This window comes from Arvicanthis niloticus, chromosome 20, assembly GCF_011762505.2.
Source record: "Arvicanthis niloticus isolate mArvNil1 chromosome 20, mArvNil1.pat.X, whole genome shotgun sequence".
Classification (NCBI taxonomy): Eukaryota; Metazoa; Chordata; class Mammalia; order Rodentia; family Muridae; genus Arvicanthis; species Arvicanthis niloticus.
The window spans coordinates 41123775-41145811 of NC_047677.1; the positions used below are offsets into that span (position 1 = coordinate 41123775).

At 50.1% G+C, this 22037-nt stretch overlaps 1 protein-coding gene across 7 annotated transcripts in view; it reads left to right on the forward strand.

Annotated features, from left to right (window-relative positions):
* Lss (lanosterol synthase) overlaps positions 1-22037 on the forward strand; it is a 37006-nt gene continuing 14969 nt past the window's right edge. For 6 of the 7 annotated variants that reach the window (XM_034524152.2, XM_034524150.2, XM_076916728.1 and 3 more), the window contains exons 1-20: positions 1-153; positions 330-498; positions 2199-2337; positions 3828-3936; positions 4530-4651; positions 6844-6940; positions 8112-8247; positions 8777-8885; positions 9288-9406; positions 10266-10363; positions 10908-10935; positions 12326-12382; positions 12984-13055; positions 13964-14014; positions 14551-14700; positions 15195-15291; positions 15878-15983; positions 18260-18325; positions 19006-19086; positions 19882-20052. In XM_034524152.2, coding sequence (XP_034380043.1) covers positions 140-153; positions 330-498; positions 2199-2337; positions 3828-3936; positions 4530-4651; positions 6844-6940; positions 8112-8247; positions 8777-8885; positions 9288-9406; positions 10266-10363; positions 10908-10935; positions 12326-12382; positions 12984-13055; positions 13964-14014; positions 14551-14700; positions 15195-15291; positions 15878-15983; positions 18260-18325; positions 19006-19086; positions 19882-20052 — 1991 coding nt within the window. In that variant the 5' untranslated portion in view covers positions 1-139. Of the gene's footprint in view, positions 211-329; positions 499-2198; positions 2338-3827; positions 3937-4529; positions 4652-6843; positions 6941-8111; positions 8248-8776; positions 8886-9287; positions 9407-10265; positions 10364-10907; positions 10936-12325; positions 12383-12983; positions 13056-13963; positions 14015-14550; positions 14701-15194; positions 15292-15877; positions 15984-18259; positions 18326-19005; positions 19087-19881; positions 20053-22037 lie in introns of all 7 variants that reach the window. The other variant, XM_076916729.1, reaches the window with a different exon arrangement.

The window sequence follows — 22037 nt, forward strand, 5'->3', positions numbered from 1 at the left end:
ACCTGGTGATGCTCTGATTGGCCGCGCTCGCATCGGCCCACCCAGTTGTTCCGGTCGGCCGAGGCTCGCGCCTGCGCAGTGCGCTAGGTTGTCAGTCAGGTAAAGGGCTGGTAAGCCCTTGGCAGAGAGCAGTGCTGTCATGACTGAGGGCACGTGAGTCGCGGACCCTGGGCCTCCGGCGGGTGTTGCGAGGGACGCTGCAGGGCGGTGGTAGGGAAGGTGCCTGGACTGCCGGGTGGCACGGCTGGTGGCTCTGCATGCCTGGATTGCAGGCATCCCCACCTGGGCGGAGCCTAACAAAGGCTGCTTTCTCTCGCTGGTCCCCTCAGGTGTCTGCGGCGTCGTGGGGGACCCTATAAAACTGAGCCCGCCACCGATCTCACCCGCTGGCGGCTCCGCAATGAGTTGGGTCGGCAGAGATGGACGTATTATCAAGCGGAGGAAGACCCTGGTCGAGAACAGACCGGGCTAGAGGCCCACTCTTTGGGACTGGACACAGTAAGTGACGTGGTTCAGTCACCATTTCACCCCAAGGCTGGAAGTCATCACTGACCAGCCTTCACCATGCCTTCCTGAGCCAGAGCTCTGAAACAGCCTTGTTCAAAAAGCGGGCGTGTAGCCAGTGATATAAGCATATATGTAAACCAGTGTACACGTGGGTGTAGTGTGATAGGAAGAAAAGCTGACTAGAAGGGGGTCAGGAAAGTTGACGAGTTATGAAAGAAGATGTAAGGCTCATTCTGCCATGGGGTTTGTGTGATGGATTAATGCATAAAATATTTTGGGAACTGAAAGTATAAAATTTAACGGAAAGTTTCACAGTCTCCCTTTTCAAATGCCAGGGTCATTAGGTTGAATAGACTTTGTGTCTAGTTAGTTTTGGAGTGCGATGTTTTTATTTATTTGCAGGTTTTTAAAAATAAGAAAGTTTATGCTAAAAACAAAAACAACAACAACAAAAAAAACCAGGTGTGAACCTGGGCCCGGCAGGCATCTCTGTAATCATAGTCACTGAAGAGGCAGAGGCAGACAGATCTTTATGAGTTCGAGGCCAGCTTGGTCTATAGAGCAAATTCTAGGCCAGCTAGGTCTATGTAGTGAGACCCCATCTCAAAACTACAAATAAATAAGCAAACAAGAATGCTGGTGATGTAGGTCAGTGTCTGTGAATGTTTGCCTCAGTTCAGTCTAAAACAAAAAGTGTGGTGGCTTAGGGCAGCGCCTCCTTCCAGAGACAAGAATTGAAGCAGCCCCATTATTTAAGTCCCTCCACCTCAGAGACCTGTGGAAGAAGTTGCCCTAATTTGGTTTGATTTTGAGAACTCTACTTTGATACATAACTTTTGATTTGTAGGAGAATTACAAAGATGGGTGTGATTTTTGTTTGGAGTCACAGGATGAAATACTTAGGACCCGATTTTCTGGTTGTGTGTATCTGTGCATGGATCAGGTACAGGTAGTCATGGAGAAGTTGGTTAGCTAACAGGCTTCCTGTGTGTCCTGGCCGTCCGCTGGGAAGATCTCTGAGCAAGCACTATGCTATTGTGTGGGTCCCTTCTGAAAGGGAAGAGTCCCAGGATCATCTGGGTATCAGTACCCTGCCCTGTGTTCTGTGCTGGGCTTAGTTAAGATGACTTGGAAGTTTTGAAGAAGTTTGTAGATCAGTGGCTGGAAGGTAAATTATGATAACATGGAACTGCTTTTTTATTGTACATGGGGTGTTTTAGGGTTTTACTGCTGTGAACAGACACCATGACTAGGGCAAGTCTTATAAAGGACAGCATTTCATTGGGGCTGGCTTACAGGTTCAGAGGTTCAGTCCATTATCAACAAGGTAGGAGCATGGCAGCATCCAGGCAGACATGGTACAGGAGGAGCTGAGAGTTCTACATCTTCATCTGAAGGCTGCTAGCAGAACACTGACTTCCAGACAGTTAGGATGAGAGTCTTAAAACCCATACCCACAGTGACACACCTATTCCAACAGGGCCACAACTTCCAATTGTGACACTCCCTGGGTCAGGCATATATAAACCATCACACGGAGTAAAATTGTCATCATTCTATCTTGTTTTAAACAAAACAGTTGAAAAATTTAAAGTAATATAGATTCACTATTTTGACTTGGGTTGTGAATGACGAGGGTTCCTTGGTACAGCAAGCACCTACATCTTTCAATCTCTTCCCTCCTTTCACAGAGGAGTTATTTCACAGACTTACCTAAAGCGCAAACAGCCCGAGAGGGAGCCCTGAATGGAGTAACCTTTTATGCCAAGCTGCAGGCTGAGGATGGACACTGGGCTGGTGATTATGGTGGTCCACTCTTCCTCTTACCAGGTAGGAGGAACATGGTACTTCAATCCAAGGGAAAGGCTGTTCTAGATTGTCAGGGCATACACTTGGGGTGTGTGTGATTGACCTATGATCAAGCAGGTTAAAACCCAGGAGCTCACTGGAAAAGCTCTGGGGGAGGGTGATCTTGTATCCCAGTCATCCTGCTGCCAGGATTAGGGAACAATGGTGGGGCACAGCTAGCCCAGGCTAGACTGGCAAGTACTCTAATAATAGAAGCAAAGGATTCTTGAGACGAAGGGAATGGATGCTTTTGAATCCCAGTTCAAGATGGAAAGGGTACTACCGTAAGGTAGAGGCCCAACCAGTGCCAGGGTATTGTCGAGGGGCAAGGTTAAGGATGAGGAGCTGATAACCATGCATGTGCAGTTTGAGAACTATGATATCCCTTGTGGACTTGCCAAAGGATGGCTGCGGGAGTTTTGGCTGGGAAACCACAGGTCCAGGTTGGTGATTGCTAGAGGGACTGGATTTGAACACACTAGTCTCTGATCTAGTTTGGCTGGATAAGGCTCTTTCCATCTTGGATTGCCTGGTTTCTAAAGAAACTCATATTTATGTATCAAGACCCCTTTCCACATTGAGTCATAACTCTACTATCTCAGTAGCCTGAATTCTCATTAGCATTTGGGTTTGTTTCTGTAGTAGCTGCCCCTGCCTGTGCCATGCCATGAATGTATAATACGCAGCTGTTCTGTGGCTGGTGAGGATAGCCATGTGCCCAAAGACCAGGCTTGGAATGAAGATTTCTTGTATAGTATCACCTCTCCCCATATGCAAAGTAGTACACACACGTAAAAACAGTTTATATAAAACACAACAGTACAATCTAGGCAATAACTATTAATCCTGGCTGGGTGATGATGGTGCATACCTTTAATCCCAGAACCTGGGAAAGAGGCAGGTGGATCTCTGCAGTTCAAGGCCAGCCTGGTCTATAGAGTGAGTTGCAGGACAGCCAGGGCTACACAGAGAAAGCCTGTCTCGAAAACACTCACTCAGTCAATCAACCAACCAACCAATCAATCAATCAGTCAGCCAATTAAACAAAAGCTATTATCTTGTCCAGGATTACCATTTTAGTATTCCAGTCCCAAGCAGCTGTTAAAGCAAGACCTGGTTGCCTGCTATGGCCCCACTGATCTTAAAACTGGTTCTTCTTAGGCCTTCAGGGCGTGTGTAGGAGGCCTCTTAAAGGCTCTGCAGTGTTTCTCTGACCCAGACTATGGTAATGTACCAGGCGTAATCGCTTAAGCTTTCCAGGCCCTGGCCTGGGAGTGTTAACTGAATTCTTCTTGGTGTTTCCTGTTTCCAAAGTCATCCACTGGGCTTAGGAAGAATGGCCTTCCTGGACTTGGTTGCATGGGAAGGAAAGCCACAGAGCTGGTCTGTGTCAGGGAGAAGGTCCTCGAAGGGTGTGGGTTAGCAGCACTGGGTACCTGTTACTAGTATGGAGCATCTTTGTCACCACGCAGGTCTCCTGATTACATGTCACATATCATGCATCCCTCTGCCAGCTGGGTACAAAGAGGAGATGGTACGGTACCTGCGGTCAGTGCAGCTCCCTGATGGCGGCTGGGGGTTGTGAGTATGCTTAACAGCACATATATACATGTGTGTGCTTGTGTGTGTTTTATGTTCTCATGCTTGGGTTTTCAGGCAGCTGCCAAGAAGTGGGGTGACTGCAACCATGGACCTAGGGTGGGGCAGGTGAAAGCCTGGCCGGAGGAGGATAGGCTGGCACGTATGCATAGCCTGGCCACGGTTTTACCTCTGCTGTTGTGAGTGGCTCTTGTGGTTGGCAGCTTCTTGGGACTCACGTGCCAAGTTAAAGCCATCATATTTTAAAACTATGGAGGCAGCAGAGATGGCAGTGAATGTAGAGGGTCCCACAGACTCTTCTCAGTCTGCTTTTCCTGATGTGGTCCACACTCTGGGAGTAGACGAGCAGGTTTTCAAAACCCAGATGGTTTTGAAACATTTGGATGTCTTCTGTTGAGTGAACTGAACTTTCCCTGGGTGTCCCTGAAGTGTGCTCTCTGTTCTGTCATGCTGGGGAGGGGGGGGGTGTTACAGCAATCTTTGTCAGGTACACTTCATTGCCAGTGTTGTTTCATTTCTTAGAAGTAATGAAACAGGCAGAAACCCTTTCCTCATCAGTCTTATACTTCCACTAGGCACATTGAGGACAAGTCCACAGTGTTTGGGACCGCCCTGAACTATGTGGCTCTCAGAATCCTGGGTGTTGGGCCTGATGACCCTGACGTAGTGCGCGCTCGGAACATTCTTCACAAAAAAGGTACGTCCTGCATGGCATGTGGGGTTTTCGTCACGCTGACGTGATGAGCTCTTTTTTTTTTTTTTTTTTTTTTTTGGTTTTTCGAGACAGGGTTTCTCTGTATATCCCTGGCTGTCCTGGAACTCACTCTGTAGTCCAGGCTGGCCTCAAACTCAGAAATCCACCTGCCTCTGCCTCCCAAGTGCTGGGATTAAAGGTGTGCGCCACCACCGCCTGGCTACGTGGCGAGCCCTTGTGAATGGGAATTAGTAAGATGCATCTCTGGTTGGAACACTAGGAAAAACACATGAGGGTGGAAGCTGTGGAGTCATTTAATAATAATTATTATTAATTTTAACTATTTGAAAGAGGTAGTTATTCTTGTGTGTATGGCTGGTTTTGCCCGCATGTACGTCTGTGTACCACGTGCAGCAGTGTCCATGGAGGCTGGAAGAGGGTGTCAGCTTCTCTGGAACAGTGCTTACAGGCACTGTTGCTAGCCACCTGGGGGGTTCTGGGAAATGAACTCAGATTCTCTGCAAGAGCAATATGTGCTTTTAACCTCTTGAGCCATCTCTCCAGCCCTAATCTTATTATTTTAATTAAATAATTAATTAGTGTGTGTGTGTGTTTGTTTTGTGTGATGGGTGTGCACTTAGACTAGCTGCAACTTGAGTTTTTTTTTTTTTTTTGGTTTTTTTTGGGGTGTTTGTTTGTTTTGAGACAGGGTCTCATATAGCTCAGGCTAGCCTTGAACTCACAATGTAGCCATGGTTGGCCTTGACCTCCTGATCCGGGTCCTGAGTGCCGGGTGGGATTACGCACATGCACTACCATGCCTGGTTTATGTAGTGCTGGGGACAGATTGAACTCAGGGCTTTGTGCCTGTGGGAGAAGCTGTCTACCCGTCAAGCTATATTCTATATTCAGTTTAAAGCAATTTGGTATTTTATAGTCTGCTTTCTTCATGAATTGTTAAAGGTTTCAAAGCAGCAGCATGCTAACACAGTGCCTGTGGGATGGTCCATGCAGTCTGCCTTTTGGAGGCAGCTGAGCTCCAGGTTAGCAGCCCCAGTGAGGGAGTTCTGCTCATCCCCTCCACACTGGTCATCTTTGAGCCTGGGCATGAGTACTTCTCTCCTCACCTGTGGGCTCTAAAATCCCTTCCAGGCCTGAGCAGGCTGCACGGCCCCGGCTGCTCTTAGAACACAGCTTGTACTGCTCTCCTGCAGCACCTCCTGTGGGTCTGCACTCTGCCCCTCTGAGGCCTACGCTCCTGTCTCTGTCTCTGCTACTTGTTCCAGGGCCTCCTTTCATTTTGTCAAAGTGGTCTCCTGCCTCAGGGCTCCCATGCACCCTATCCCCTCACCCCACTTTCCACCTTCACCTGACTGTCTTGGAAACTCCCCTTCACACTTACAAATGTGTCTTACATTTCACTCCTTTAGGATTTCTTTCTGACCTCCCAGGCTAGGTGAAGTGTTCTGTATGCATTATGAAATTCTGCACTCTTCTTTGAAGTCTCTGCCCCGTTGTGATTAAGTAAGTCATCAGCAGCCATCAGTACATTATTGCTCATGTACTCTCAAAGTTACCTTCTGTTCTCCTGTTGCTCTCTTGTTCTAATGCTTGCCCAGAAGAGGAATGTGCTTGAGTCATGCTTTAACTAGTTAGCTTTCTTGGTCTTTTTGTCTTTGACACACTTGGATTTAGGACAGAACTCATAAAATGTGTGTAGATCAGTGTTGCCCTGTGTTGCACAAGGCTCTGAACATGGGGCTGCATGTTAGACTGTCCTGCAGTCACGTGTGCTAGGCTGCCTGCAGAATGGAAGTACACAGATATGCAGCGTGGGCTTGTTGGAGAAAGAACAGCCAAGCAACCTCCCGTCTTCCCTCTTTCTCCAGGCTCATGCCACTGTGTGGATTTGAGCCCCCCTCTCTGAGCTACCGGTGCAAGTAGTTGCTTTCATGTGTTCCTGCTTGGGGACAGGGGTATGAACAGCTCTTTGCAGGTTGGACACACCTGTTCTCGGCTGCTGTGTCTACCCAGTGGCTGCGGTGTCTTGGGCAGGTATGGAATATGTCTTCTCATCCGGGAGTTACAGGACTCATGGAAGGCTGGCCTTTAGTTCATGCAGGAAGGGGCACAAGAGAAAGCTGCAAGTCGGCATTCACTGTGATGGTAGCTGAGCGTTCCTTCTCTCTTTGCAGGTGGTGCAGTGGGCATCCCTTCCTGGGGGAAGTTCTGGCTGGCTGTCCTGAATGTGTATAGCTGGGAAGGACTCAATACCCTCTTCCCTGAGATGTGGTATGCCTGCCCTCTGCCTCTTGCACTTCCTTCTCATAGAGTGGTGGGACCTAATGGGGCGGATTAGTGTCTCACTAGAGGCCCTGATGTGTTCTATAGATATATAGAAAGGGGACTCTTTTAGGCAAAAGCAAGGCATTAGACCACCCAGCTCTGTAGCAGGCCGTGGGGCCCTGCAGGGTAATTACAGAACCCATTGTGTGGCTTGGTCTTTGTGGGAACAGACAACAGATCATACCTGGTAACTAGAAAAACTCAGAGTATATATAGGGGAAAAGGAAAGGACCTCCCCCATCCCTGTATCTCTTTTTCTTCACTAATTCATGGTAAATGTTTGGGAAGTCCTACATATTATTTCACCAATGAGCAGTTTCACCAATGTGCATCTTTAAATTTTTTTTTCCAATATTTACCCAGCAGAGTCAATGCCTATTCCTTACTAACTGAAACCTATGGTCATTGTCTTTTTCTATTTTGTGAATATCTTATAAAAGCATTGGTGCCATATGTAATGCCTATGTAATTTACCCCCAGATTACACATACTAGGCACTAAGATCCCAAGAACTATACAGAGTTCATGCAGAGCCTGCTATCCTCTTGAAGACACAGTTGAGGGTTCCTGTGGTATAAAATTTCCCATGCAGAGAGACAGGATGCTAGAGACTACTTGGGAAGGAGAGCAAGGTGCTAAAACAAGAACTAGAAGGCGTTGCTCTACAGCCTGCTTGAGTGGGATAAGTGTGTGGCAAATGCCTGGCCCAGTGAGAGGTGTGGAGAGAGCTAGCCATGTGTGGGGCAGGATGGGTGTACTGTTACTTGAAGTGAGGAGGTATATTAGACTTGTGCTAACATCCAGTGGTCCATCCTTGGAAGCTCTCCTAGCTAGCGGCTAGACTTGCCTGGGGAGGTGCAGGCAGAGGAAGGCCTTGTCAGGGTGGAGTGGGGGGGGAGGGCGAAAGCCTGAGGCTCCTGGTCTGTGTCCCTACACTGTCGGGCTCCTCATATGACTCTGCATACGTGGAACTAGCTCCACAGTCAATTGGCTTGGGATATAGATGCAAGTGCACACAAAATGGATGGAGGGACTCACAGCAGCGTGCTTGGAGAGGCCCAAGGCCTTAGGACTGGTAACAGTGTAGGCTTATGTTCTTCTGTCCTGCGGCTTCCAGGCTGTTTCCTGAATGGTTCCCTGCGCACCCCTCCACTCTCTGGTGTCACTGCCGGCAGGTCTATCTTCCCATGAGCTACTGCTACGCCACTCGGCTAAGTGCCTCAGAGGACCCACTGGTTCAGAGCCTCCGCCAGGTAAGCCTTGTGGTCTCTAGGGACCTTGTGAGGAGATGGCACACAGCCTTTGGGGTCTTGGGCCTTGGGAGCTTAACTGCCTCTCAGTACTGTGGGGGTCCTGAGGAGTCGCCACCGTCTCGCCTGTAAGCAAACTTAAACTGCTCAGAGGGATCTGTTCTGGGAAGGGCATCTGCCATTGCGCAGTGTCCCGGTGGGACTCAGAGTGCTCAGGAGCCGCAGTCCTAGCCTGTGCTTGCAGTGACTGTTCTTGGAAAATAGCCCTAAGATGGACTTGGAGAGCAGGGTTTACACTAGAGTGGGACCTAGGCTCTTAGGGCTGGGACAGCTCCTCAGATTAGCCCTGGTATAAATGAAATAGCCGGACCTCACACCCTGTAGTGATAATTTTTTGGGTGTCCCTACCCAGGAGCAAAGATATGACCCAGAGCCCTGAGAGCGTGCAGCTGGAGACCACTCCTGGTTAGAGTTAGTCTACCTTCTGTGTCTGCTGCCTCTGCTAGGCACTCAGGTCTGCCCTGCCCTTTAGGAACTCTATGTGGAGGATTATGCCAGCATCGATTGGCCAGCACAGAAGAACAACGTGTCCCCCGATGACCTGTACACGCCACACAGCTGGCTGCTGCGTGTGGTGTATGGTGGGTGCCTCCTGAGGGTTGGGGGAGCCTGGGCAGTGCACAGTTAAGATGCTGCTCGGCTCTCCACAGTAATTCATTCGCTCTGTCCCTGCAACAAATGACTTCTGTGCTGGGCCCTGGAGTGGGAGCTGGAGTGGGGTCCCCCAACAAGAACCAGCTCCTGCCCAGTGATACCCACTCAGCATCGCCTAAGCAGGGCAGGACATGGTGGGAGATAGGAAGCAGCCCTTCCTAGATGGGAAGGAGGAAGCGCAGATGAGGTAGGAGGAGGGATCCCAGGGGAGAGGAGAGGTCCAGATGCTGTACTGTGAAGGACCCATTCCCATCTGAATGACTAGGGTGCAGCCTGCCCCATGTCTCTCTCCTATTGCCAGGTACCCACTAATGTCTTCTCCCCTGCAGGAGTCCTCAACCTCTATGAACGTTTCCATAGTACCAGCCTGCGGCAGTGGGCCATCCAGATGCTGTATGAACACATTGTAGCTGATGATCGCTTCACTAAATGCATCAGCATTGGCCCGGTCAGTTTCCTTCCTCTCCGTTCCCTAGAGCAGCTTTGGTGGCAGTGAGGTCCTTCAGATGCCCTAGGAGCTAGGCTCTGTGGAGCTAGGAGTGAGGCAGGCTTATTTCCCAGATCCCGGCACATCTCCATTTGGGTCAGTACGTTTGAAGCACCGTCTGTAACTATTCTCTGGGCTCAGGCAAGCTCTTCCTCCCGTTGTCCTGCCTGGTTTTTGTCTAAGTCTGAATACCTCCTGGAAGACTACTTCTTGAGCTTCCTGGCCAACTGGGTAGGGTGTTTACCCCTCTACTCTTCACCGATCCCACCCTAGACAATCCACCTTCCACCCCTTATAGGTGGCAGGATTATAGGTGCCTAGGGGCAATGAGAAGAGCAGGATTCTCATGTCCAGCTTCTGGTCTCTCTCTCATCTATCTGGAGTTGCCAGGCAACTTTCTGATTTGCTTTGCTTCCTGGACCTGGCCAATGGTGTCCATACTGAGGGCCCTTGAGGAGCACGTGCCTAAGGCTGTAGTCAGAGTTTGTTGGCTAGAGTTACTAGAGACTCAGTGAGGAAGATGTCCTCATCGATGAGACAGTCAGGATGTGGGTTGTGACACTGGTCACTGTACTGTGGTTGGTTGCCTATAGGTTCTCTGGATAAACACAACTAGTGCTGAGCTTCCTCCTCTCTCTCTGTGGACTCTTGGTCCTTCTTTGACTCACCCTAAGCTCGCCCAGATTCTTATTAGCTTTAGTTTGAGTCTGTTCCCAGGGCCACGAATGTATAGCGAATACTTAGGAAGCTCCTTTTAGGACAGATGAGGCCCCAGCCCACGGTAAAGTTGCATAGGACCTGATGGCCACATATCCTACAGATCTCAAAAACCATCAACATGCTTGTTCGTTGGTCAGTGGATGGCCCATCCTCCCCTGCCTTCCAGGAGCACGTCTCTAGGATCAAGGATTACCTTTGGTGAGTGTGGCTAAGTAGTCGCTGGGATGTGGGGCAGAGTGCTCCCCATAGACACGCAGCTATAGCGCTGGGCCCCATCTTGTCAGGGGGCGAACTCTGAGAATGTTTTATGGAATCAGGAACATCACCAGTTAGACTGTCCTGGGAAGTAACTCGAATAACCATGGGTGATTCTCAGAGTCAGAGCCAGGAAGCCTAGGGACACTGTACCCAAGGTGGGGACTGTCACAGGGGAAGGGAGCCCTGTACTTATAGAGGCCAGCTTCTCTTGTGGTGGTATGAGATAGGATAGCTAGGTAGACCGGCTCTAGAAGCCTACGGCACAGGCTAGTGCCCCTGGGTAAGCTGCTGTCTTGTTTCTGCTGGATGTAGCCCTTGTGCTGTGAGCCCAGCTGGGCAGCACTGAAGTCAGCATGGAGGGGAGGTGGGTAAGGATGCTCCCAGGGGGATCTGTATGCTCTTTTGCCTGTGTGTAGCTCCTGATGGGCATCTGCAATTCCAGCTTACACCTTGTCCCTGACATAATTTTTTCTTATTCCCATAGGCTGGGCCTCGATGGCATGAAAATGCAGGTAAGGGCGTAGGACGGAGGCTGCTGGCTCTCTTTGTAACCATCTGTTTAGATTGATTATGATTCGAAAGTGACAGTCAGGCATGGTGGCACTTACCTGTAGTTGATTAAAGCAGGAGGACTGAGTTTGTTACCAGACAGTGCTCTACAGCAAGACCCTGTTTCTGAATCAAAAGAGGGGTTGGGGGTAGGTCAGGAGTGACAAACCATGAGAAAAAAAAAAAGAAGAAGAAGAAAAAAACTTCTCCAATACCATTCTTGTAGTAAAAGAGGAGGAGGGACTTAGTCACCTTTAACCCTCATGTCTGTGGGGCTGTGGGCACCTCCTGGTCTCTGGTTTGCTGTGTCCTCACATGTCCCTCTGCGGTCATTCTTCAGAGCGTACTAAGCCATGACAGATCCAGGCTTGACTCAGACCCTCCAGAAACCTTTATCCTATTACTGTGATGGAGAAGTGGCTCTGGGTGGTAGTGGCGTCTCTCTTAGGATGTCTGGATGCGCCTGTGGCAGGCCAGTAAGAGCTGTGTGCTCTCAGCTCGCAGGAGAACCCTAGAGATTATAGTCTTTAGCCGCCAGTACAGGAGGAGCCTCCAGGTCAGAGAGGTGGGCCCAGGCCTGAAAACTGTTCCTTTCTATGGTACCTAGTGGTAAAGGAGGGCATATTTGCGGTTGCTCAGAACAAGCAGGAAGTGGTTTGCTGGAGATACAATGTTGGTGATAGCACATGATGTATGGTCAGCTTTCCCTAGATCATTCTAGGGCTCTAGCCAAAGGGTAGGCAGTGGATATGTTTCTTTCTGGTCATGTGTTTAGCTGGGATCTTTGGCCCCTACAGAGCTTAGGTCTGATCATCCTGTAGGATTGGGAGCTGGGGTTTCTGTCAGATATTTAGAGATTCCTAAACAAAACCCACTGTGGACTGGATCATCCATTTTCTATACTGAGACCCAAGATGGCTGTTCAGAAAACCAGATTTCCAGGGTGGGATTTGAAGGGACATTCCGTGCTATTATCAGGGCCACAGTAATGTGTCAATTGGGTCCTTGACGTCTTAACCATATTTGGAAATTGGGGGGGGGGGGGAGCTTTGTTTCTAGTTGTCCCGTGACTGGGGTACCATGCTGTCCTGGGGTATGGAGGAGTCTTCAAGGGAACACACGGTTCTGAGTTTGTCCTGAGAAAGTGCTGTTCTGCCAGGGCCTGTAAAGGCGGTGGGGGTCTACGACCCATGTCTGCCTGCAAGATTCAGTGTTCTTCCACTCCTTTGTCAGCTACGAGGGTGCACAGGGCCCCGAATCTGCTGTAGGGTGCTAACTGGGTACTCTCTGACGGCTGGGTCTTGGGAGGAGTCAGTGGATGGGGGTTGCTCCAACAGCTCGTCTCTGTGACAGGGCACCAATGGATCACAGATCTGGGACACTGCATTTGCTATCCAAGCAATGTTGGAGGTAAGTGGCTGTGTTTCTCTGTGCAGCCCCCACGTGATCTTCCTGTGTGCATAAGCTACACATGCACGCTGAAAAATATGATATGACTCACCATGCCTCTGTCACTTGCCTGTCTCCCAGTCCCCTGGTGATAATCCGAAGCAAGTACAGGCTTTACTTGGTAACCCGGATGCTAAACTAGAGCTTTGGGAGTAGCCTAGGGAGTGAGAGGGCAGGTGGCCCCTGGGCTGGGTGGGCCTGAGGCTCTTAGAGCATTAGCTGCTACCTGAGCTAGAGAGAAAGGATGTTTCCTTGCAGGTGGGGTGAGAACAGTGAAATCCTGAGGGTGTCTTTGGACGACCCAGGGCCTAGGCCAGGTTGAGCTGCCGGAGGTAGGGCCTATCAGGAGAGCGGGAGGCTGGTAACTGTCCAGGGTGGTCTCTTCTGTCCGTTCCAGTCTTTAGTCATGTCTCATTGTCTTTTCTGTCTTTAAAGCTGAGAACGTTAGGAAACCTAGAAAACTCTTTAAGATTCGTCAGTTTCTGGAGGTGGGGGTGGGGTGGCAAGATATCGCCAGGACACTGGAGGACTGGCTCAGCTGTGCCACCCTGCTGCCTTCTAGGCACGTGCACACCACAGACCTGAGTTTCTGCCCTGCCTGCAGAAGGCTCACGAGTTCCTGCGGCTCTCACAGGTGAGGCCCATGCTCTTTCCTCGTCCGTCCTGACTCCCCTAGGTGGCTTTCTTAGTTTGCTTCTGCGCTGCTCTGCCCTGCCCGAGACCATGTTGATGTTGGTGCACCTAGTCACCCTGAGGTGGCTCCAGCCATGGCCTGCAGTGGCTTATCACTCGCTGGCAATTTCTGTTCTTGATACTGGAACAACTGTGTGCGGAGGGCCAAAGCCAGCCCATGGCACAGTCAGGAGTTGTATTCTTGAGTGCCACAGCCTGTTCACATCCTAGCCATCTTTGAGGTGCCTCAGGCCTGTGGGTGCCGTCCCTGAGGCCATGTGTAGCCATCTGGCTTGCCAGATCAGTTTTTATACTTGCTTTCCAAATCCACCTAGAGCCCCCATCCTGTCCCACTTTTTTAGGCTGGCCTTGCATACCCTGCCGCAGACACACTGGATGCCTCAGGCCTTGATCCCATTGGCATTGTCCTCTGAGTGTCCTCGTGTTCCTATTCCCCTGTCCTCTGATCCCACTGGGATGTAGCTTCCTCGGGATCCTCCATGAGGCTGGTGCCCATGTTTGGGGTGTTAGGAGTGCATCAGCACTGTGTCTTCCATAGCAGGGCCTACACTGAGTGGTGGGCCTTCAGAAGCCCTTCTGAATGGACCCCACGGCACATGCAGACCTGTTTGCTTGCTCCTTGAACTGAGTCATGCAGCTCAGGAGTAGCTGCCCGTGCCCGTGTGCCCGTGAAGCTGGACAGGGGAGTAGGTTGTTCAGCCCTCTGTGGATGATCTAACTCCCAGTAGTGATGAGGTCATATGGGGCTCATGGGTGTCATTGCACTGACTGTGGATGGCAGATGGCAGCACAGGGTCCCAGGCACCAACACGTTTCTGTTTTCCACATATGCTCCTTGCTGCTATCCAGATCCCAGACAACTTCCCTGACTATCAGAAGTACTATCGCCATATGCACAAGGTATGTATGGGCAGCCCACCCAAGCCCAAAGCCCAGCTGTCTTCTGTCCCTCTGAGGAGGGCTCTCGGTTGCTTGTCTAGCTTCTCATCTGTAGATACGTTGTGTCAGGGGCTTCATTATCCCTTGAGGCAGCCTGTACCCGTGGCCATGCTTCAGGTATCTAGCACACACAGATGCTAAGTAAAGAGTGGAGCATTGAGCTGGAGTGTTGAACTCAAGGCAGAGGCTATAAGGGACTCAGAGCCAGCATCAGCCTCCTTTGCTGTAAGGGCCTGCTGATAGATGCAGGCTGTGGGGTGCCACGTTGACATAGTGGGGTCCCTGGGGTGCACGTGCTGCTGTTAGGTTCCAGACCCGTTTTATTGCTGAGATCTGAGGGCATTCCAGATGGGCATGAGGTCCTAGGTAGTCCCTGTGCTGAAGCCGAAGTCTGCTCAACTATGCCCAATTTAGGTGCCGCTGTGCGGTGGTGGCTGGGCCTTGCCTGGAGGTTACAGCTCTGTAGGGAGGAGCACTGCTGCACTCTCTCTCTGTAGGGCGGCTTCTCCTTCAGCACACTGGACTGTGGCTGGATCGTTGCTGACTGTACAGCCGAGGCTTTGAAGGCCGTGCTGCTCCTGCAGAATCAGTGTCCCTCAATCACCGAGCACATCCCCCGAGAGCGGCTTTGCGACGCTGTGGCAGTGGTGAGCATCTCCCTTCGTGCTTGCTTCTGAGGTTGTGTCGTAGCAGGCTCAGACTGAGTTGTAGGACATCAGAGTCTGAGACTGAACCCTGGAATAGAGCCTTGGAACTTTGGTTGGGTACGAAGGCTCTGCGCTGTAAGATACGGTGCCTAGCCTATCCCAGAAGTTACAAGGAGGCCGTATGGTCCCCAAGGCTTCTGAGGCTCAGGGAACTGCCCACATTTGTGATGCAATTTCTGCAGGTCTCATTTGGGAGGGTTGGTGGTCTTTGCCAGAAGTCCAAAGGATTGGAAATGTCTGTTCATCTTTGTCAAAGTCCTTTGGGCACATTGCTTTTTGTGTCTCCAGATGTTGTGCAGCTGCATTGGGCCCCTATCAACCATGAAAGCTGGCTTCTTATCCCTCCTTCCTGTCCAATCGGTTGCCAGTGGTGCTTCGGCAAAATTATGCTGTCCTTGTCTGCTCAGTTGTCAGGGTGTCCTTTCTTGTTTCAGTTGTTAAGCATGAGGAATTCTGATGGAGGATTTGCTACCTATGAGACTAAGCGTGGGGGACACTTGCTGGAGATGTTGAACCCCTCAGAGGTCTTTGGTAAGTGTTGACCAGCAGCGTGCTGTGTAGACCAGGCTTGGCACGCTGGCAGGTCCATGTAGAACCCTCTAGGAGCCCCAGAGTATACAATGCCTGCATTTTTCTGTCTCAGGCCATGGAGACCTTAGGCTGGGGTTACATTCTCCTGTTTATCCACCGGGCCTTGTGCTGTGTGGAGACTGCCATATGCACTGCAGACGCTCAGTGATTCCCAGCACTTGTAAGGACCTATGTCAAGGGCTCCCTGGCCATGACTATTGTCACTAAAGCTCTATTCTGTCAGGGCAAACTGTCTCCTCACTGACTCTGGCGCCTGCTCTCCCCTTCCCTTATGCCGTCTAATTATCATATGATTTGAGCTGTCATACACGTGGGGTTTTGGGGTGGGGTGGCAGTGGTAATAGCTCAGCTGTTTTGTGTGTGTCTCATAGCCTAGGTGTGCAGGTCTCACTGTGCCCGTTGTGGCCACACTGCCCAGGTTGATCTTGGAGTAACATCCGGGTGTAAGTCCTGCATGCTTCAACACCCTTGCTCACCACAGTCTGGCCTGAGCCATAGAGCGCTCAGGTGCCTCCTTCTTTTCTAGGAGACATCATGATCGACTACACGTATGTAGAGTGTACCTCTGCAGTGATGCAGGCACTGAAGCACTTCCATGAATGCTTCCCAGACCACAGGACAGAAGAGATCAGGTAAGGAAGGTCAGGCAGGACTGAGTAGGGCCACAGCTCAGTGTTCCCTGACAGCAGACTATGGTTCTGCAACAAGATAAGTGGGGACACTGGCTTGAGTACATACAGGGACAGTTTGAGATGCCTACAGATCCATCAGGTTTGTGTGTGTGTGTCTGTGTAGGTCTGAGAAAGACAGTGCAACTGTAACACAAGAATGGGTTACTTTTCCTATCTTCTTGTTTTAAAATGAACACACATACTTAGCTTCTCCACCAGTGTCCAGGTAAATAGCTGCTAAGTGTCCTTTCATGTTGAGAGCCAATGGATGGTCAGCAGCTCTTGGGGTTGTTACATGGGGACCCTGACATCAGCTGATTTACACCCCTCGGTCATTCCCCCATGAAGGGACTGCCCTCTGTCCTCTTAGCCATGGATTGCTGTGGCTCTCTTTGAACCTGCCTTGGTGGAGTCCCACACTGGCACGTGTTGGCTCCTTTTACTGTTATTTACATGGAAGTTCAGGGGATGTTCCATTTGGTGGAAGTAACTACACAACAGTCCGTCCCTTGCGCTGGCTCATGCATTCTTTTGGTCTGCCTTGTTTGTGATGTTTCTTGAGTCTTGGAGAGGTCGTATATCTGTTCATTTTCTCCATCTATGTTTGACTATTGGGCCATTCTGACATAGCAACAATTACTTCACCTCAGGAGCCTGACTGGTTATGAGTCTTTGTGGTACACCTCTCATTATTAAAGTTACCATCCATGACTGATGACAGCTGAAGGCGGCAGTAATGTAAGGTATAAACACAAATGTTTAGAAGGGGCACATCATATCTATTTAATAAAGCCATGGCAATGGCCTCCTCATGGGGGCCTATGATGTTCCTACCCATGACCTTTGCCCTGGCTTACATATCACATGTGAGTTTCTTCCTCCAGAGGGGCTTTACATCATAGCAGGAGGCAGTAGAGTTGCATTTTCTTACTATTGTATCAATGTTGTGTTACTGTTGTATTAAATGAGTGCATCTTACCTGATGTTTCTGCTGTAACAAGCAGGGGCCATAGCTGAGCTGGACTGTTGGAGACAGTTCTACGCCAACAGCCTACATGCTGTCTTCAGTATGAAAGCCAGCTCACAAGGAAGTAGTTTCTGCTTTAGTCTTAACCTAATTTTGCCAAAGTATATGGTGTCTTTAACAGTAGGGACTATTGGGCTGGAGAAACAGCTCAGTGGTTAAGAGCACCGACTGCTCTTCCAGAGGTCCTGAGTTCAGTTCCCAGCAACCACATGGTGGCTCACAACCATCTGTAATGGGATCTGATGCCCTCTTCTGGTGTGTCTAAAGATAGCTATAGTGTACTCATATACATAAAACAAATAAATAATTCTTAAAAAAAAAAAAAAAAAAAACAGTAGGGACTATCTACTTTTGTTTTGCAACCAAAAAGACTGGCAAGGGCCTTACGGTCTGAGGAGCCTGTCTGATAGCTCCTAGGGAGGTAGCCCACTCATAGCATTCACCAAGAACTCATAAATAAAACAGTACACATTAAAAAAAAAGATAAGGCTTGGCGAGATGGCTCAGTTAATAGCATTCAGACTGATCTCCTTTGTCCCCATGAAACAAGGCGTGCCCAGTACCTCCATCTCCCCCTCTGAGACCACAAGCCCAATTAAACTCTTTCTTTGGCAAGTTGCTTGGTTTCGATGTCTTATCACAGCAACAGAAGAGTAACTAATACAGAAGTTGGTACCGAGATAGGTTGCCGTGAGAGTCCTAAGCACGCTTCTGGGGAGGATGCGGAAGGCTTTGTAACGCTGGACTAGAAAAGTAGTTGAACTCTGTAGATGAGGGCCCATCCTAGTAGGAACTTGGGAGACAGAACTACGCCCCCAGTGGAGCATTCTTGTGATACTTTAGCAAAGACAGGAGCCGTTTTCTGCCTTCTAAGAACTTGCTTGAGGCTGAATGCGTTTAGTGATTGTTCATAGGCAGGTGTACAATGAATAAGGGCAAATGGGCCACAAACACAGATGCACAGTTAGAGGAGGGAATTACCGCAGGAGCCGAGGCTGTGCTCAAAGACAGCATGTATTCTCTACTGTGTCCCATAGCTGCTTCCCCCCCACTCCCTGAACATGGAACCCCACCCCCAACCCCAACGTGTGTTTTGATCTGTTTGAAGGGAGGCCTTTCTCACTGTCCTGAGACCCTTGTGTGGGCAGGATTGGGGAAGGCTTTGTAATCTGATCTGCAGTGGTCACCAGGCTAACCGCCTGTGTTACAGGGAGACCCTCAATCAAGGCCTGGATTTATGCCGAAAGAAGCAGAGAGCTGATGGCTCCTGGGAGGGGTGAGTAGACAGCAGGTGGAAGGTGGTATGCACTGGGGGAGTCTGTCCTTACTGCCTTCGTCCCGGGAGCCTGGGGAGCTGGGGCTTCCTGGTAGTCATCTTCCTTGGCTGATGCTTGCTCTTTCATCACGTGGAGAGCTTGTGTTGGAAGTGCTCTGTGGCCTGGGATTACCCTGGGATTACCCTGGGATTACCCTGGGATTACCCTGTGATTACCGGCTGTACACACTGTCAGTTCTTGTGTGCCTTGATTGGAGGAGGCTGTGGCTGAGCCAGGTGAACAGTACCATCTTCAGCAGGTCACACTCCCGCCGCCTGGGATGTGTGTGAGCACTTCTGTGCCAATGCCAAAGCCCCTTCCTCCCCCTTTCCTCTCCCTTTCCAACCCTCCATCCTCTTTCTCTGTCTCTCTCTTTCACACTCTCTCTCTCTCTCTCTCTCTCTCTCTCTCTCTCTCTCTCTCTCTCTCTCTCTGGTTTTGTGAGACAGCGTTCTGCTGTATGTTTTGGACTGGTTTTAAATTAGCAATCCTCCTGTCTTAGCCCAGTACTGGGAATGGACCGCCATGCTGCAGTCTAGTTCTGTGCTCTCTAACTGAGGTTGTCCCAATACCTGGGTAGAGTACCTGTCTCTCACTCAGAGTGAAGACCAAGTCTGACATTCTCTTCTGTCCCCTCCAGCTCCTGGGGGGTTTGTTTCACCTACGGCACCTGGTTTGGCTTGGAAGCATTCGCTTGCATGGGGCATACCTACCAAGACGGGTGAGTGTGGCCTTCAGGCTGATAGCGGGTAAGGGCATTGCCATGGTAACTCTTCTGTTTGCTGTGCTGTGATAAAGCACTGGCCAACAGCCCCTTGGGGAAGAAAGAGTTTGCTCTAGGCTTATACTTCCAGGTCATTGTTCATCCTTGAGGGAAGTTAGGGCAGGAACTGAGGCAGAAACCCCACTTAGCCAGCTCTCGTACGCAGTGGGCTGGACCCTCCCACTTTCTTCCATTGTTCTCTCTTCCCTGGTGACCCTGTGTTAAGTTGACAGTAAAACTAAGCAGGCCAGTAAGGCTCTGCCGTGGTGGTCTTTTTCCTTTGATATTTGATTTTATTTTAATATTTTTAATCGATGAGATAAGATCACTATTTCAGAAAATGGGAATTCTAAGGACGTATTTTCTTGGCTCATAAGCCTTGCCTAGGCATTACCTCAGTGTCTTTCAAATCTCTCATCCTGATGAGAAAGGACTAAGGCCTAGGAACTCAGGAAAAGAGGGTTTGGTTCAGGCCCTGTCTCTGGCTGCCCTAGCCAGCGCTTCTAGACCTAGTGGGTTTGGGGAGTTAGAGATGCTGTGCTGAGGCGGATGCAACCCAGGGATGCCTAGTTCTGTGTACCCACATACCCAGGCTGCATGTGTCTGTGCCCAGCGGCTCTGTGAGACATGTGCGCCCATATCCACTCACTTCTGCAGGCCGCCCCATGACCTAAGGCAGCCTGTCAGGGTAGGATATAGAGGACATAGATTCACTCAAGTCATGAAGTTCCAAACCTCCTGCTCTCTCTACAGGGCTGCTTGTGCAGAAGTAACTCAGGCCTGCAACTTCCTCCTGTCCCGGCAGATGGCGGATGGAGGCTGGGGGGAGGACTTTGAGTCCTGTGAACAGCGGCGGTATGTGCAGAGTGCCAGGTCCCAGGTCCACAGTACATGCTGGGCCCTGATGAGTTTGATGGCTGTCAGGTAAGGGCAATGGGAACCATCCGTGGGAGTGTATACTAGGGACAGTCAGCTTTGAGGAGGTGGCCTAGGGCATGGACAAATATGGGAAGATGCCAAAAGAGCCCCAGGACTGAACCATTACTCCTCTGTAACTGGACGGAGATAGCTTCAGAAACCATGTACCCTATTCCTAGGCTAGGTGGCAACCCGTCTGGATAAGGGTACCTGCAAAGACACTCCTCTCTTAGACATGGTCCACCTATTCATTGGTAGCCAGTGCTTGTTGGCAGAGCAGGAACATCTGGGCCTGAGGCTGTGGTGGGGAACTGAAAGCACTGCCTCAGTACCCAGAGCACAGGGCTGCAGTTGCTTTTAACCCTCTTGTATCCATAACTCGAATTGAGCCACATGTATTGCACTAGTGTACACAGGTCCACATAAGTATCTGGATGCACATGCAAGTGCATATATATATGTTTAGGTATATACATATGTGTTCACACAGGTGTAGGAGTACAGACACACAGGTGTACCTGCTGTCTTAGCCTGTGTTGCTGCAGTACACTTGAAGCCATTGGGAGATCGTCCTAAAATCCCCATAGTCAGTGTGTACAGGGAGCCCAAGGACAGGAGAGTCGTCAGTCTGTTCCTACTCAGTCCCCGACTGGTGGCCTTGCTTCTGTCAGACCCTCAGTGCATCAGAGCACATAGCTTCTGTGGTTTCCAGTCAGCAGGTGGCCAAGGGGGCTGGCTTACAGGTTCAGAGGTTCAGTCCATTACCATCAAGGCAGGAGCATGGCAGCATCCAGGCAGGCATGGTGCAGGAGGAGCTGAGAGTTCCACATCTTCATCTGAAGGCCTCTTAAGAGAAGACTGGCTTCCAGGCAGCTAGGACTAGGGTCTTAAAGCCCACACCCACAGTGACAAACCTACCCCAACAAGGCCATATCCCCTAATAGTGCCACTCCTTGGGCCAAGCATATTCAAACCATCACAGTCCACTCCCTGCCCCCCATAGGCTTATTCAAACACATGAGTCTATGGGGGTCATCTATGGGGGCTGTACCTAAACATAGCATAATAAATACATTTAGTCCAACTTCCAAAGCCCCCACAGTCTAAAGCAGTCTCAACAATGTTAAAGTCCAAAGCTCAAGGTCTCTTCTGAGATTCATCCAATCACTTAACTGTAATCCCCGAAGCAAAACAGGAAACCAGCTGGACAAACTCCTAACTCTACAACTTCAAGGCTGATATCAAAGCTGTCTTCAGATCTCCAACTCCTTTTTTTTATCTTTGTTGACAGTAACAAACTTTTTCTCCTGGGCAGGTTCCACTCCCTGTTAGCAGCTTTCCTCAGCAGATAGCCCATGGCTCTGGCATCACAAATATCTTGGGGTCTCCAAGGCAACTGCAATGTTACAACTTCTTGTTTCAATGTCTGGGATCCACACATGATCTTCTGGGCTCCTCCAAAGGGCTGGCGTCACTTCTCCAGCTCTGCCCTCTGTAGTACTCTAGCTCAGGTTGATCCACTCCACCGCTCTTGCTGTTCTTGGTGATCATCCCATGGCACTGCCATCTCCAATACACTAGGTCTCTGCTGCCACTGGGCTTCAGCAATAGCCTCTCATGGGCTCTCTTCATGGTGCCAAGCCTCAGCTCCTTTGCCTGACCCCTTCATTCCTGGGCCGGCAACTGCAAATGAGACTGCACCTTCACCAGTGGCCTTCCGTGGCCTCTCACAGTGCCGAGCCTCAGCTGTAGTTCATGACCGCTTCAGGCCTTCAAAACCAGTACCACTCGGGTGACTCTTACACATTACCAAGCCCAGCTGCAGCACGAGGTACAGCCCTGGCTATCTCCGGAACACAACTTCTTTGTGCTCTCAGAAAATACTTCCCAGAAGATTTCACCTCAGTGACGCTGGCCTCTTCTTTTTTTTTTTTTTTTTTTTTTTTTTTTTTTTTTTTTTTTTTTTTTTGGTTTTTCAAGACAGGGTTTCT